General features: G+C 36.6%; 1 protein-coding gene across 10 annotated transcripts in view; it reads left to right on the forward strand.

Moving 5' to 3' along the window:
• Positions 1–15,674, forward strand: part of LOC128212807 (microtubule-associated serine/threonine-protein kinase 3-like) — a 123,218-nt gene that overhangs the window by 73,910 nt on the left and 33,634 nt on the right. For 6 of the 10 annotated variants that reach the window (XM_052918138.1, XM_052918137.1, XM_052918133.1 and 3 more), the window contains exons 2-4: positions 4,464–5,055; positions 7,042–7,073; positions 7,504–7,583. In XM_052918138.1, the coding sequence (XP_052774098.1) occupies positions 4,714–5,055; positions 7,042–7,073; positions 7,504–7,583 (454 nt within the window). In that variant the 5' untranslated portion in view covers positions 4,464–4,713. The remainder of the gene's footprint in view (positions 1–4,463; positions 5,056–7,041; positions 7,074–7,503; positions 7,584–15,674) is intronic. The other 4 variants (XM_052918129.1, XM_052918131.1, XM_052918130.1 and 1 more) reach the window with 1 other exon arrangement.

Raw genomic sequence — 15,674 nt, forward strand, 5'->3', positions numbered from 1 at the left:
TCGCAAAATGCGAGCGACATTTACAAATTGCGAGTGACTTTTATTCAAGCTCGCAAAATTCTGCGAGTGGCTTTTTCTAGACCACAAAATGTTAAAAGGAAAGTAGAATAAACATGAACTTAACTCCGCTACGTAGTCAAGCGTAAACAGCCTATAAGTGGCATGTTTACACTACCAGTATAAAGAAGACATTACGGAGTCCCGCTCTAGTAAGTTTTCAAAAATAAAACAAATACGGAAAAGGCCGAGTTTTATCTCGAATCTTTCCGGGATACTCCGAGGCGTGCATTATACAAAGTGAATACGAATGACGTAATCACCTAGCTCAATCATTGGCTAAATTTAGCGCTTTCGCGCACTAGATGTAAATCACATCATCCTTTGAATATATTTTCGCCCAACTGTCAAAATGAATAGACTGCGTCGATCGATATATTTCATGGTCCAAAGTATCCACGCTACAATTACTGTTGCTTTGTTTATTTCAAATCTATAATGTTATTGATTATAATACTTACAGACTTAATGAAATCTGTAGCGTGCTAGTCAAATGGGTATTAAATTACCCGATGGCGAGGGTAAATATACAATGCAAATTATTGGACAGCTTTGTTATCAAGCAACTGCCAGCATCAGATGAGTCTTTCCGTACCCCCCTCCCCCCCCCCCCCCCCCCCCCCCCAAATAGGATAAGCCATCAACAAGTTCTAGTAGTCGAGTCACTCAAGATTGATAATTTTTAATATTCATAATATGTCTTAAGTGTAAATTTCTACTTAAATTAGTCAATATTATAAGGGAATAAAGCAAATAATAAAATTGCAAGTTGATTTTTCATTTTGCGAGTTGCCTCAAAATGCACTCGCAAAATTTTGCGAGTGCTCCTCAAAGTTAAATTCGAACCCTGGAATTTACTTTCTCATATGGTCATTCTTAATGGCTCCGAATAAACTAGTATGGTACTGTCTGTATGGAAATTAAGCCATTTTATAATGGATGATATGATTGTCAGTGATGGAATTTAAACTAAAAGGATCCTTTAAGTTTGTGCATATGTTTTTGTGTTCTCAATTTGGCATCTTAATCTCTCCACATTATTAGAATACAACGTTTAAATTCGGCCATGTCTTTAATGCCTTGCACCCACATTAGACTTGTTATACATTATAACTATTTTATAGACATTTTTGACATCTAAAGAGTTAGTAATATATTGTTGATTCATTCAATCCAGTAATCAAGAAGTAAATTAGAATTCGAGTACTCCGGCAATTAATAGAGTACTTGGGTATGATCATTGCCATCCTGAATGATTTTATTTAGTCAGTCCAGGAAACATGGTCATTTCTAAAATGAATTTCTTGTCAGACTCAGTGAAAATACTCATCCGTTTCCTGTTCTTTCTTTGCAGCTTTAGTAAGTTCATAGACTGGCCATATCATTTTTCATCGGTAGTTGGCTGTATGACTTTTCATGGCCATGGCTGTAAATATTTGCCTTAAGTTAGTGGCTACTTGTTTACAAATATTCATTTGTTGAATCTTTAGCCACATTGATGATGTTTGACAACGTATTAAATAATATAAATATTTGCTGAAAAGTCTGCACTGTTCCAGTCTGAAGGTTGGAGTGTTTTCCTATTTTGAAGGAAAGATATTTCCTGAGATGTAAACATGTTCCTTGTATTTCTGACAACAGTGCCTTCTGTTCTGCTCTTCAGGATGAACAAATGGATAAAGTATGTTTTCAGTTAGTTGAAAAAAAAATAATGGTTGGAAATATTGTGTTCTGGGTCTGATGAAAGTCTGAATTTGATGTTGTAGTGTTTCCTTTGAACACATTCAGAACTCCTCTGCCACTTTTATCGAAAAAAACAACCTCGGATGTATGCCGGTACATTAAAAAGTTCGTAAATTTTTCAGTTGAGTTGTATTTATTGATCTAAGTTTAAATTGATTGCCAGTGAAGTGTATTATTGCAAACATAATTACAATACCCAAGAGTTCAGTCATAAATTTTACCTGCTAAATAAAATTACTACGCGATCTACTAGCAGCGGACTTAAACGTTACTCTTTTTATCCCCTGCCTTGAAAAGGCGAGGGGATAAAGTAATGATAGGCGCGATTCTGTGCGTGCATCCGTGCGTCCGTCCATCCCGCATTCATTTCTTTGCATCTCCTCTTACATTTCTCATGCGATTTCTACCAAACTTTACAGATTGATGATCATAAAGTGAAGCAGCGCATATAGTCGAGCTTTCCCGATTCTACCATTTTTGAAAGAGTTATTGCCCTTTGCTTATTTTACATTTAAAATTGGTTTCTTCGCAACTCCTCTTAAGTTTTTCATGCGATTTCTACCAAACTTTCACAGATTGATGATCATAATGTGAAGCAGGGCATATTGTCAGGCTTTCCCGATTTGACCATTTTTGAAAGAGTTATTTCCCTTTGCTTATTTTACATTTAAAATTGGTTTCTTCGCACCTCCTGTTACGCTTTTCATGCAATTTCTACCAAACTTTCACAGATTGATGATCATAAAGTGAAGCAGCGCATATTGTCGGGCTGTCCTGATTCAAATCTTTCACAGATTGATGACTGTATAGTGACGCAGCGCGTATTGTTGGCCTTTCGCGATTCGGCCATTATTGAAAGAGTTATTGCCCTTTCTTTATTTTACATTTAAAATTGGTTTCTTCACAAATCCTCTTACGTTTTTCACGTGATTTCTATTAAACTTTCACAGATTGATGACTATATAGTGACACAGCGCACATTGTTGGGCTTTTGCGATTCGACTATTTTTTGAAAGAGTTATAGCCCTTTGTTTATTTTACATTTAAATTTGGTTTCTTCGCAACTTCTCTAACGTTTTTCATGCAATTTCTACCAAACTTTCACAGATTGATGTCTTTATAGTGACACAGCGCATATTGTCGGGCTTTCGCGATTCAGCCATTTTTGAAAGAGTTATTGCCCTTTTTTTTACATTTAAAATTGGTTTCTTCGCAACTCCTCTTACGTTTTTCATGCGATTTCTACCAAATTTTCACAGATTGATAACTATATAGTGACGCAGCGCATATTGTCGGGTATTTGCGATTCGACCATTTTAGGAAGAGTTATTGCCCTTTCTTAATTTTACGCATTTCTTATGTTCCTGAGAAACTACCCTTACCATTGATTGGCTCTCGTTACAATAAATGCCCCCATGAGGCGGGGGATATAGCTGTCTGTGACTGCTCTTGTTGAGTATGTAAATCGTCCAAATACATCCAAGGTTGTTTTCGATAAAAATGGCTGAGGAGCTCTGAATGCTTTGAACGCAGTAGATGTTTCTTTAAATGCATGCTCATACAGTCAATATCTTCTGAGCTGCAGTCACACAAATTGAAGTAATAGTAAGTGTTTGTGTTTGTTTTTCTTAACAATTAAGTTGACAGGGTGGGTCCTGAGCCTGATGCTGACTTTAAATTGTTTAAAAGACCAAAAATAAATGCTAAGTGTTCAGTGAAAAATGTCCTTCAAATGCCTCTATATTAGCTTATGTGCATCCACAAGCCTCTAAATAACTGACTTAATAAAGCAATTAATGACTAAATGGTATATGGTAAAGCAGTTTTGAACCAAAATTCCACGATCTTTAACAGTGAGGAGAAAAGAGAGGTTCAGCAGGAATTCTCAAATCTGGTGACAACACATTCCTCCCATGATTGAATCATTTGGGCGAGGGGAGAAACATCATGATACCTCATTGTAAAGAATAGGGCTTGATGAGATTAACTGAAGATTGATCTGGGTAAAAAATCCAGACTGCATGTCAAAGAATAAATCATTCCAAGATTGTTGGTCCCAGCAGATATTGTTTATCTCCATTTTGTCGTATTGACAGCTGGGCTGACCGCTGTTTTCCCATTTTTCTGCTATTATCCAAATCAGACTGTTTCGCTTTTCTCCTAAATTGGAGGATATTTTAAATGTTTATGAATTGTTTAGGGGTTTTGTGACTTTCTGTAACTTGGGAAATTTCAAGCCTTTCCTCTATTTCGGATTTTTTTTCTTGAGTCATTGCAGGGTGATCGATTGTTGTTTTCTCATTATTTTCAGCGTTCTCTCTTGTGTCATTTTGATGTTTTTATACCTCTTCCTTATTTATTTTTTGTAATTGATTTTTCTCATCTCATCAAATAAAAAAAAAACTGAAAAGAGAAAATATGTGTTCGTAGATACTTCAGTAGTATGGACCTTCTCTGTTAAAGGAAATCATTTCAAAGTCTTTGATGTGGAGAGAGATAAGAAATTAATTTAAGTGGTTGCTATGAGGCATATATAGATGATGATCTGTTGTTAGGCATGGTAATATTTAAAAAGGCTGTTTGGAAATTTCCATAGTTGAAGAATTTTATATGAGTTTGTGTTTTACTTGAAATGTTCATTGTCTGTATTGCTGTTTATTTAGGATAGACAACTTGGCTGGACTTTAAGTAGTCTAAGTTTAAAAATATGTTGTCACAAAGTTTAAAAGTAAATAAAGTGGATTAAATAAAGTGGATTAAAAAACATGGATGATCGAAGCGGTGCTGGAATATGACAAGACAAATATGAATACAAACAACAATTGACCTTGACATTGGATTTGTCAGTGTCTCAAGGTCATGTTTATGAAGATGGTGTTTTAATGTAAATGTTGTAATTCTCAATGTGTTGCTATGGCAACAAGAGAAGGAGGTGAGAATGATCTTGAGGAGAAAAAAGTGGAGCCAGTGGGGACATATCATCTGTCTGTACCCAACCCGCTTACACGAACAGTGTCCTTGAATGATACAAAGGCATACCAGAAAATCAAGCAACAGGATAAGGACTATATGCCAATGTCGAACAGTGAGACAGACTTGCGGAGGTATTTTCTATCACCCAAGGGTATAAGGCGTTCAGTATCTGTGAACGACTACACAAATGAGATTATACGCTGTCCTTTGGGAGTCAAATTCAACCTAAGTGACGATGAAGTTTTTGAATTTCCACACACACGCTCGCCTATTTCATTGAAGGTAAAGTTTGTAATAAAAAATTGTAGTGTTTACAACCAGACCCAGAGTTGAAATGCAGTAGAAAATCTATGTTAAATGAAAAGCAATATCTCATTTTGTGTGCATTGCCATTTTAAATGCATTATTGACCTACGTTTTCAAACAAATATATTGAACTATCAGACTAAATTCCAAAATATTCTTTTCAGATTTTTTCTCCAAACATGTTATTACACTTGCATCTGTTTGGTTTTATATGAATATCCCTAATGAATATAGAAACATTGTTTGTATTAAACTTGTTGAACAATATCATGCTAAACTCCCATTATGTTCTGGTAATGGTTCAACAGCTTCAGTAACATATAAGGTATTTTCACCAAACGCTATAATTGCACCATTAGTATTGTCATGTAAGGGAGATGGATGTTTACCATATATACAGGCTTGTTGAAGTGGAAAGGGGGATGGGGATTTGTCCTGGTCAATCCTACTTGTCACATGTTTGCCATAATAGTCTGGTCTTGTGAAAAATCACGCACGTGAAACTGACTGTTGGATATTATCTCCCTTTTAATTAAGAAATATACTCATTTTTTTTACAAGCTTAAACCAAATATTACTAGAAGATACATATTTACTATATTTTTTTGTTAAGGTGCGGGAGGTTTGCCTATAACTCTAAATCTTTATTGATTGTCAGGTTTTTTTCAATCTTGATATCAATTATTAATCAATAAGTAGATTAAGTTATTTGACTTAATACATATAAAAATGTCTTATGGGTTTGCTAACTCTTTTTTAAACAGCATTATGAGGGCAAACTGTTTATTAATGATAATTTATTGATTGATATACTACTATACTATACGTCTTCATTTAACTTCACACAATAAAATAAATCATCATTATTGTGCCAAAATATTTGGTTTTAGTAACATGAATAAATTATATAAAGGCAATTAACCTGAAGATAGACAAATTCATTAAAATTAAGTTATTTGGAAATCCTTTTATTTTTGTATGATTAAAATGAGAATTAGGTGAGAAATACATCAACAATTGCATCAGCCTTGGTAGTAACAAAACTTAATTTGTGGCAATCTTATAATGATCTTTCTTGAGGGATAAAGGTCTTAAGTGAGGTTTATTGTGAGTAATTGCCTATCTTATTCCCTGGTGTTGAGTTTTTCTCAGAAGTTACCCCTTGAAAACAAAGTGCAGCATATTTAGCCGTGAGAAACTTCAGAATTTCTGTGATTTAAAGAGTCCTTGACAAGAACAATCTTATTCATTTTTTTTTTTACTCTTAACATCAAGTACAGATATGTTTAACGGCAATGTTACATGCTAAAATGCTTCAAACTCAAAACCTTCAAGGGGGACAAAGTGACCCCCACCTACCATGGACCTGCCAAGCGACCTTATTATTATTATTATTTAACTCAACTCCCTGGACCACAACAATGAAGTTCAGGGATTTGTGCTTTTATTCATTCCTACCAATGGTCAAATTTACCATCACAATTTGTTTTTTGGCTAGAATATTTAATTCCTTCAGTTCCTAAATGATTTTACTTGGTTTCTTATGTTTCAAAATACATTCTTATGTTACAATATATATAATCCTTATTAAGTGCTGATATGTCTTAGTTATTCTGTTGATAATACATTGGACCAGCTAGCTTTGAACCACCTCCATTGATTTTGCAATTGTTACCGCACCCACCATTCAAGTAATTGAAACTATACACAAAGAGGGCGAATTGCAAATTATGTATACTTTCAATAACAAGGGTTGGGTGTGGTAAATGTTTTGCACCGTTGTCAAGGTAACTGTATTTTGAACCAACTTAAGGATTGAAAGCAACAGTTTTAAATGCTTTTATGTTTAACTCTCTTTGAATATATTTGCTTTCTTTTCTTGTTGCACATGTTGAACATGTTCAAGTATTGTTAGATTGCTACAGCAGTATAATTAATTTGTCACATTTTGTTTTGTTGCAGAAAGAGCTCAGTTTTTCCAGAAGATCCAGCAAGTAAGACAACTCTACTGGAGTATCTTTGAAGAAGATTTGTAACATTTCTCTCCCTTACCTTAGCAGTAGTAAAAAGATAATAGTTGTTATCTCCCATATTTCCATTGTTTAGCCTTGAGTTACTGTATTCCAAGATAGTCATAACTTATTCTGTAATATTAAGAGGTTACTGTGAAGTCAGGAAGTACCATTTAGGCTTTTACAATAGCAGTCTGTTGGAAAGACTGTAAATTAAATACTACCAATGGCTTAGCCCAAGATAGGCATAATTCCATATAAAAATAGGAATTGTGGCTGTCTTTGGCTCAGCCCTTGATCAATAAAATTCCTTTATTTTACCTCTTTTTGATCATCTTAATAAAAAAAAAAATAGCCAAATCCACTACTCACACCCAGTATTGTGCTCTACATATGTACTGCCATATTTCAGTCGTGGTCCCCGGAAGTCAGTGGTCGGGCCCAACAAGTCACCCATTCTGCAGGCAAGATGTCCCTCCCCACACTTTTATGGTAAGTCTCCTCTTCCAAAATAAGAAACCAAACATTAGAATCATACAAGTTCTACATAAATCAGAAGAAGTTTAAAATCTTCCACAAGCCTGAAAAACAGTTGCTAGCTTGTTTCTTCATTTTATTGTGTTAACCTCGGTGTCATTGTCGTTAACGTTTTCACGTCGCGCTTAAACCTAAACCATGGCCATAACATAAAAACCATTCAGGTTATTCAACTGAAACTTGGTATACTTGGTGGCAGAGACAATATACACATGATTAGCAAGACCCATAAATCTTGTTTTAATTGTCCAGTTTTGCAATTTTTTCGACTGAAAAAAAAAGACGAGTATTGGTGTTTGCTCTCTTTTGCTTGTTTAAAAGGTTTATTCTTCTTAGTATAGTGTGAATTTTGATCACTTAGTGCTGTAAAGGTTCCAAAGCGAAGCGTTCTTTGCATTTATGTTATTGAATTACTGACAGATTATACTGGTCTCTGCTAGTATGTTGTCTAATTATGTCTCCCCCTCTCTGGGGGAGACATATTGTTTTTGCCCTGTCCGTCAGTCCGGTAGTCCGTCAGTCCGTCAGTCCGTCCGTACGTCACACTTCGTTTCCGATCGATAACTGGAAAACCGCATGACCTAGGATCACCAAACTTGGTAGGGAGGTTGGTCGTGAGGTGTAGAGGATCCCTATTGTTTTTGGGGTCACAAGGTCAAAGGTCAAGGTCGCGGCGACCCCCAATATAAAAAACATTTCTGCTCAAAATCTTGAGAAAGGTTTGACCTAGGTTCACCAAACTTGGTAGGGAGGTTGGTCATGAGGTGTAGAAGATCCCTATTGTTTTTGGGGTCACTAGGTCAAAGGTCAAGGTCGCGGCGACCCCCAATGTAAAAAACATTTCTGCTCAATATTTTGAGAATGGTTTGACCTAGGTTCACCAAACTTGGTAGGGAGGTTGATCATGAGGTTTAGAAAACTCCTATATTTTGGGGGGTCACAAGGTCAAAGGTCAACGTCGCTGTGACCTCTAATGTAAAAAAATATTTCCGTGCAATATCAGGAGAATGCTTTGATCTAGGTTCACCAAACTTTGAAGTGAGGTTGGTCATGATGTCTAGATGATCCCAATTGTTTTGGGGGTAACAAGGTCAATAGTCAAGGTCGTGGTGACCTTCCATGTAAAAATCATTTGCGTGTAATATCTTTATGTCTCCCCCATTCATGGGGAGACATATTGTTTTTGCCCTGTCCGTCAGTCAGTCCATCTGTCTGTCAGTCAGTCAGTCAGTACGTCACACTTCGTTTCCGCCCAATAACTATAGAACTCTTAGACCCAGGAACTTCATACTTGGTATGCTAGTTGGTCATGACTAGTAGATGACCCCTATTGAATTTGGGGTCACTAGGTCAAAGATCAGGGTCAACGTGACCTTGAGGTGAAGAAACGGTTTCCACTCAATAACTAAAGATCCTTTGGGTCCAGGAACTTCATACTTGGTATGCTAGTTGTTCATGACTATTAGATGACTCCTATTGATTTTGAGATCAAAAGGTCAAAGGTCAAGGTTACCTTCAGGTAAAAAATGTTATGTTGGCAGTGACCTTAAGCTTAAAAATGGTTTCTGCTCAATAACTAAAGAAAGCTTGTACCCAGGAACTTCATAGTTGTTCATGACTAGTAGATGACTCCTATTGATTTTGAGATCAGTAGGTCAATGGTCAAGGTCACCGTGACCTTGAGGTGAAGAAACTGTTTCCGCTCAATAACTAGCGAACGCTTGCAACCAGGAATTTCATACTTGGTATGCTAGTTGGTCATGACTAGAAGATGACCCATATTGATTTTGAGATCACTAGGTCAAAGGTCAAGGTTGCCATGACCTTGAAGTGAAGAAAAAGTTTCCGCTCAATAACTAAAGATCCTTTGGTTTCAGGAACTTCATACTTGGTAAGCTAGTTGTTCATGACTAGAAGATGACCCCTATTGATTTTCAGATCAAAAGGTCAAAGGTCAAGGTTACCTTCAGGTAAAAAATGATACGTTGGCGGTGACCTTAAGCTTAAAAATGGTTTCTGCTCAATAACTTAAGAACGCTTGTACCCAGGAACTTCATTCTTGGTACGCTAGTCGGTCATGACTAGTAGATGACCCCTATTGATTTTGAGATCAGTAGGTCAAAGGTCAAGGTTGCCATGACCTTGAGTTGAAGAAATGGTTACCGCTCAGTAACTAAAGAACACTTGCACCCAAGAACTTAATACTTGGTATGCAAGTTGGTTATGTAGATGATCCCTATTGATGTTGTGATCAGTAGGTAAAAGGTCATGGTCACGATGACTGTGAGCTGAAAAATGGTTTCCGATCAATAATTGAATAACGCTTGCGCCCAGGAACTTCATACAATGCAAACTTCGTTTACATTTTCCATGATTAATCAACAACACTTTCTTCTCTTCACTATTTGATATAATCGAATAAACCAAACTTCACTGTTGGTTTGTCTCCAGTCCAAAGTTACAAATTTCATGTCCATCATTTATTTTTTCTCAGCTACGACCACACAATAGGGGAGACAAGCGCTTTTTCAAAAAAGCAATCTCTAGTTTTATTTGGTGTCAGACTTCTAAAAGAATATTACAGGCTTAGAAATAGCCTGAGTTGAAAAAATGCTGTACAATGGTGAACCTCATATTGATTGCTCTTAATTCAAAAAGTGGAAATATTTGCAAAATGTATTTAAATTGATGCAATTATACTTGCTGAATGTACTTAACGATAAATAATTGTTCTGTTAAGGTGAAATATTATTTTTCCAGTCAATTACCAGACACTTTTCCCCCATAAGTGTTTCGTTACCTTTTCTGTGTAATTTGCTTTCCTGCCTTTCCAGATAATTGCAGAGAATCACATTTTCTTCTTGAATAAGACAATTATTGTTAATTTCACTGGGGTCAGAAGTAAAAATAATGTAATTGTCATCATTATGCATTCCCTTGAGCTTATACCCCGCCAGTTACTGCACGGTAATCCTTTTTACTAATGTGATTTTCGCTATGTGGAATAACTAGAAATGAAAAACCCTGTTCACTGGGGATCACATCTTATTCCTGTCACAATGAGGGATTAATCTTTTGTGAAAACTGGAAGAATTTCTTTTCCTTTCTTTGAGTAGGTGTGTTATAGGATCATGCTGACAATATTTGATGTTTCAGCCTTTAATGGTTGCTTTTAGTTTCTGTCTGACTAACATTATTAACTTACTTACCATCCTTGTCTTGAAGATCATCTTGTATATTGTTTGCTCAATAAGGAAAAACATTTAATATAACAGAGTGCTCAATCTGTGCTCAAGATGTGCTATTGTGATGCCAATTGTCTGGCATCAAAATTTTAAAACTTATAACATCAATTCTTCCCTGAAACCCCATCAAAAGTGGCCCCGCCCCAGTGGTCACAAGTTTGCAATAAACAAATATAGTAAAATATTTGGGAGTCTTCTTCTCTGAAGCCGCAAGGCCCAGACTCTTGATGTTTAGTGCCTTATGTAGTGGTCCTTTACCAAGATTGTTCATATTATGACCATGGGGTAAAAAATGTCCCCACCCAAGGGGTCCAAGGTTTTCTTCATACTTAAAAAGTAAAAACTTCAAAAATCTTATCTGTGACCACAAGGCTAAGATTTCGATAATTCCACTGACTAGTTGGTCATTTTTGATCTGGTGGGCGATATAGGGCCTAGGCCCTTTTGTTTTATTTTAAAACTTTGTATGAAGGAGGTTTCGAAGCACTTTGTGTATGGGTATGGGTTCATGTGGGCTACTTTTTGTTACATTATCCTGATGTGTGTACATTATATATATATTGCAACATTTGAATGACATTTAAAAAAGCACAAGGAAAGTTAGCTGCTAAGCTTTATTCTCGACTACTACATTGGTTATTGTTCATGAAAGGTCGAAATGGTGGACTGCATCCAAACAATTATCTTATTCAGATCACCAAAAAATAACCCTCCGTTTATTGGAAAACTTGGTATACATGTTGCCAGCGACAAAATACAGTAGTTTAGCAAGGCCAAAAGATCTGGCTATGATTTAAGAGCGCCACAGAGCAATCACATTTTCTTACTCCATTATTCAGATCACCGAAAAATACTTCTTAATTTAATGGAAAAGTAGACTAAATAGGGGGTTACTTTCTCATGGAACTTGTCAGATTAACGCCAATAATTAATGGAGAAATCAGTTATAAAACTCATAAAGAAAGGTTACATATGATGTATCACAAATGAAACTGAAATTATTTCAAGTGATTATTACACTGAATGTGTGATAGAATTTCGAAATATCAACCACTTCAGCATTTTGGCCACTAGCTATATCAGTTAAGTTTGTTTCAAATTTTGTATACAAGTTTATTGACTGTCCTTTTCTTGGGTCACAAGTTAATATATGATAACCTAGTTCACGTATGATAATGTTGAACTTGATAAACAATAGACACACACATGACATTGACTGCTGGAGGCCAGTGGAGGCTGCTTTTAATAGTAACTGTAGATAACTAGAAGTAAACAGAGAGGGTTGGTTTTTATGTGATTAGCTGGTTTGTTTGTGGTATGCACAGCATTGTTTTCTCCTTCAATCCTTGTGAATGCATGATGCTTGATAAGGATTGAGACAGTGGTCATAATGTGTACATCAAGTAAGCACAAGCATTGTTTTCTCCGTCAATCTTTGTGAATGCACGATGCTTCATAAGGATGGTGACAGTGGTCATAGTGTCCATCGAGTAAGCCCTAGGAGATTTGATCCCTCATCTTAGTAGTATCACACAGGTTAACAGCATGGTCAGTGAACCAGGGATGCCAATTTTCCTCTTTTCAGCTGATTTCCTCTTTTTTGGCCAAAAAACTTTAAAATTGAAATTGTTGGCTTTATCTGTACGCAAAATATTAGAGATTAGAGATTATTTGTATATAGTGTGATGGGGTTACTCCTATCTCATTGGCATCCCTGGGTAACGAGCTTCCTACGGAATAGATGTAGGAGCACGGCTGTGAGCAACATATAACAGAAGCTAAAAGTACTTCCTCACATCCCCATTGTATGCTAACCTGTGTCAATAAGGTGACAATACTGTTGACATGAAGCATGTTAATAAGATATCCACTCATATTCCTGTTACTGACAGAAGTGTGATACATTTGTATTCAGCCCATTAATTGTACATCTGATCCCCACTAGTTATATTGTAATTTTGTCATTACTGTTTTCCATATTTCTTGCAAAATGTCTGTCCAGAAATACAACAGGAAATTGTGAACATTGATTTCTTGGTCAGAGACAGAACATTGTTTATTCATTAATAACTAATGAAGGTGGAAGGCATTCAAATCAGGTAAAGTCATCTTTCAAGCATGGAAGCCCACATCATGCAACAGGAAACCAGGAGAAGTTTTTAATTTATCTTGTCTGTTTCTGGATGAAGTATTGTTGAGATATTGTCATAGCCTAGATGACCTCAATGTAGTCATTGGTACTAATTAGAGTTACAACTAAAGAGTTCTTAAAGGGTGCTGCACCCTGTCCTTTTTTGGTAGCACCCTTCTTCCCTCATGTAAACCAGCATTGGGACCTTTCTGTCCTCATTAAGACGAGCATGGGCACCCCTCAGCCCTCATGGAGACCAGCATAGGGACCCTTCTATCCTCATTAAGACAAGCATGGGCAACCCTCCGCCCACATGGATACCAGCATAGGGACCCTTCGGCCCTCATGGAGACTAGCATAGGGACCTTTCTGTCCTCATTAAGACAAGCATGGGCACCCCTCCGACCTCATGGAGACCAGCATAGGGATCCTTCTGCCCTCATGGAGACCAGCATAGGGACCCCTCCGCCCTCATAGAGACAAGCATGGGCACCCCTCCGCCCTCATGGAGACCAGCTTAGGCACCCTTCTGCCCTCACGGAGACCGGCATGGGCACCCCTCCGCCCTCATGGAGACCAGCTTAGGCACCCTTCTGCCCTCACGGAGACCAGCATAGGCACCCTTCTGCCCTCACGGAGACCAGCATAGGCACCCTTCTGCCCTCACGGAGACCAGCATAGGCACCCTTCTGCCCTCACGGAGACCAGCATAGGCACCCTTCTGCCCTCACGGAGACCAGCATAGGCACCCTTCTGCCCTCACGGAGACCAGCATAGGCACCATTCTGCCCTCACGGAGACCAGCATAGGCACCCTTCTGCCCTCACGGAGACCAGCATAGGCACCCTTCTGCCCTCACGGAGACCAGCATAGGCACCCTTCTGCCCTCACGGAGACCAGCATAGGCACCCTTCTGCCCTCACGGAGACCAGCATAGTGAGCAAACAAAAGTTCATATTTTGTCATATCAAAAGAATGTATATTTCCTCAATATGACAAAATGGTTTTTTTTTGTAGATATTTAAAGTAACACCCAATTAGATATAATTAAGCATTACTCTATTTGGCACAAATTTTTAGATATATAATAAGATATGAAATGCTGAACTCATGCTGAACCTGCCTTAAGTATTTACAAAGTCTGGCATTATATTATCTCATATAAGTAGGTAATAATGGTATCAAAGTTGTAGCAAGATGGCAATTCACGATTTGCTATGCAAATATTAGGTAAGGTTTTATCAACAAAAGAGATTTTCTTTATCTTTTCAGTCGGATATGAATGAATCTAGTATCACCTTGAAGGAACATTGATTTGCTTTTCATAAAACAATCAACTTGACATTGTTGAATTGATATTTTAAGATTTATCAACAGAGAGGTCAATATCTGATAAAATAAAAAAATAAAAATTGAATGTAACATTAAGACTAGAAAGCATATCTAAGGATTCAGTAAAATGATTGGTTTTAGGTTTTAAAAAAAACATTTATTTTGTAATTATGATATTTGATCTGATGTCAATTGTGAATTGTCAACAGTTACTGTTGTGTTCAATATTTTAATAGGAACGGTACTCCCATTGAAAACGTCATGGAAATGCATTCTCTCAGTCCCTCACAAGTAATGGTATATTGATCCACAGTTAACACTATATTATAAGGATGCCTTAGCTTTCCCCAGAACACTTACTATCAAATAATCAAATACTGTGGTAGAGCTAGTTAACTTAGTCAGCTTGTGACTGACATCTGCATACTGGCTTGTGTGTTCATGATGTCAGGATTGGAGTGCCGTCTGGGCTCCCAATGCCAGGATTTGAGTGTCATCATGGTTTTAATTGTTTAAGATCAAGAGATTCACTGGCGAGAGGAGACTGTAGAGAAAAAACTAGAATTAATGGTTGTCTGAATTTTAGGATTATGCATAATATATAAATATACGTATATAAGGCATAATTCTATACATATTAATTGTACAAATAATGGCAGACAGGGTCATGATAATCTTGTTAGTGTCTTATAAATACGGAATATTTAATTGAGTATTTGAATAGCTAATGAAGAAACAATACCTACCTAATTGAAGAGACAGTTTTCGGATACAAGATATACTGGAGACCTAGAAATGTGTATGCTAAATCCCTGGGTTGCCTGGTCCATCTTGTTTTAACAATGTAAGACATTCATGGCTATAGCCAGTGTACACAGAATGGAGATATAAAGTCAGTGTATAAACAATTATTTATTATACACCATACTTTAGAGAACTGAGATAATTTACTGTTTTAGTCTTAAGTTTTAAAGTGCTACATTAAAGTGTTGGAGTTTATTTATGTTTCTTATAATTCATATTGGGATCATCAAACATATTTGTGAAGAAAAATCATGATGACTGAGAGCTTTCTTATGATTCATGGTTATATGAGTTCACATATTTAGAAGTATTAAGTGGTAAGACCAGAACCTTTGAAATGCTATATAATGATTGAATCAGAGTAATTATATCGTCCTAATTAAGGAAACAAGTATGTATTTTAAGCATGTAACCATTACATAGCTCGTTGTTCAACTATGCTTTTGAAGACAGAAGTGTACAATGGTTTCATTTTGATGCTGACAAGATAGTGTTATTTTAAAGTATGATGTTTAACTGTTTGTGGCTAAAAGA

Source organism: Mya arenaria, chromosome 13 (assembly GCF_026914265.1).
Source record: "Mya arenaria isolate MELC-2E11 chromosome 13, ASM2691426v1".
NCBI lineage: Eukaryota > Metazoa > Mollusca > Bivalvia > Myida > Myidae > Mya > Mya arenaria.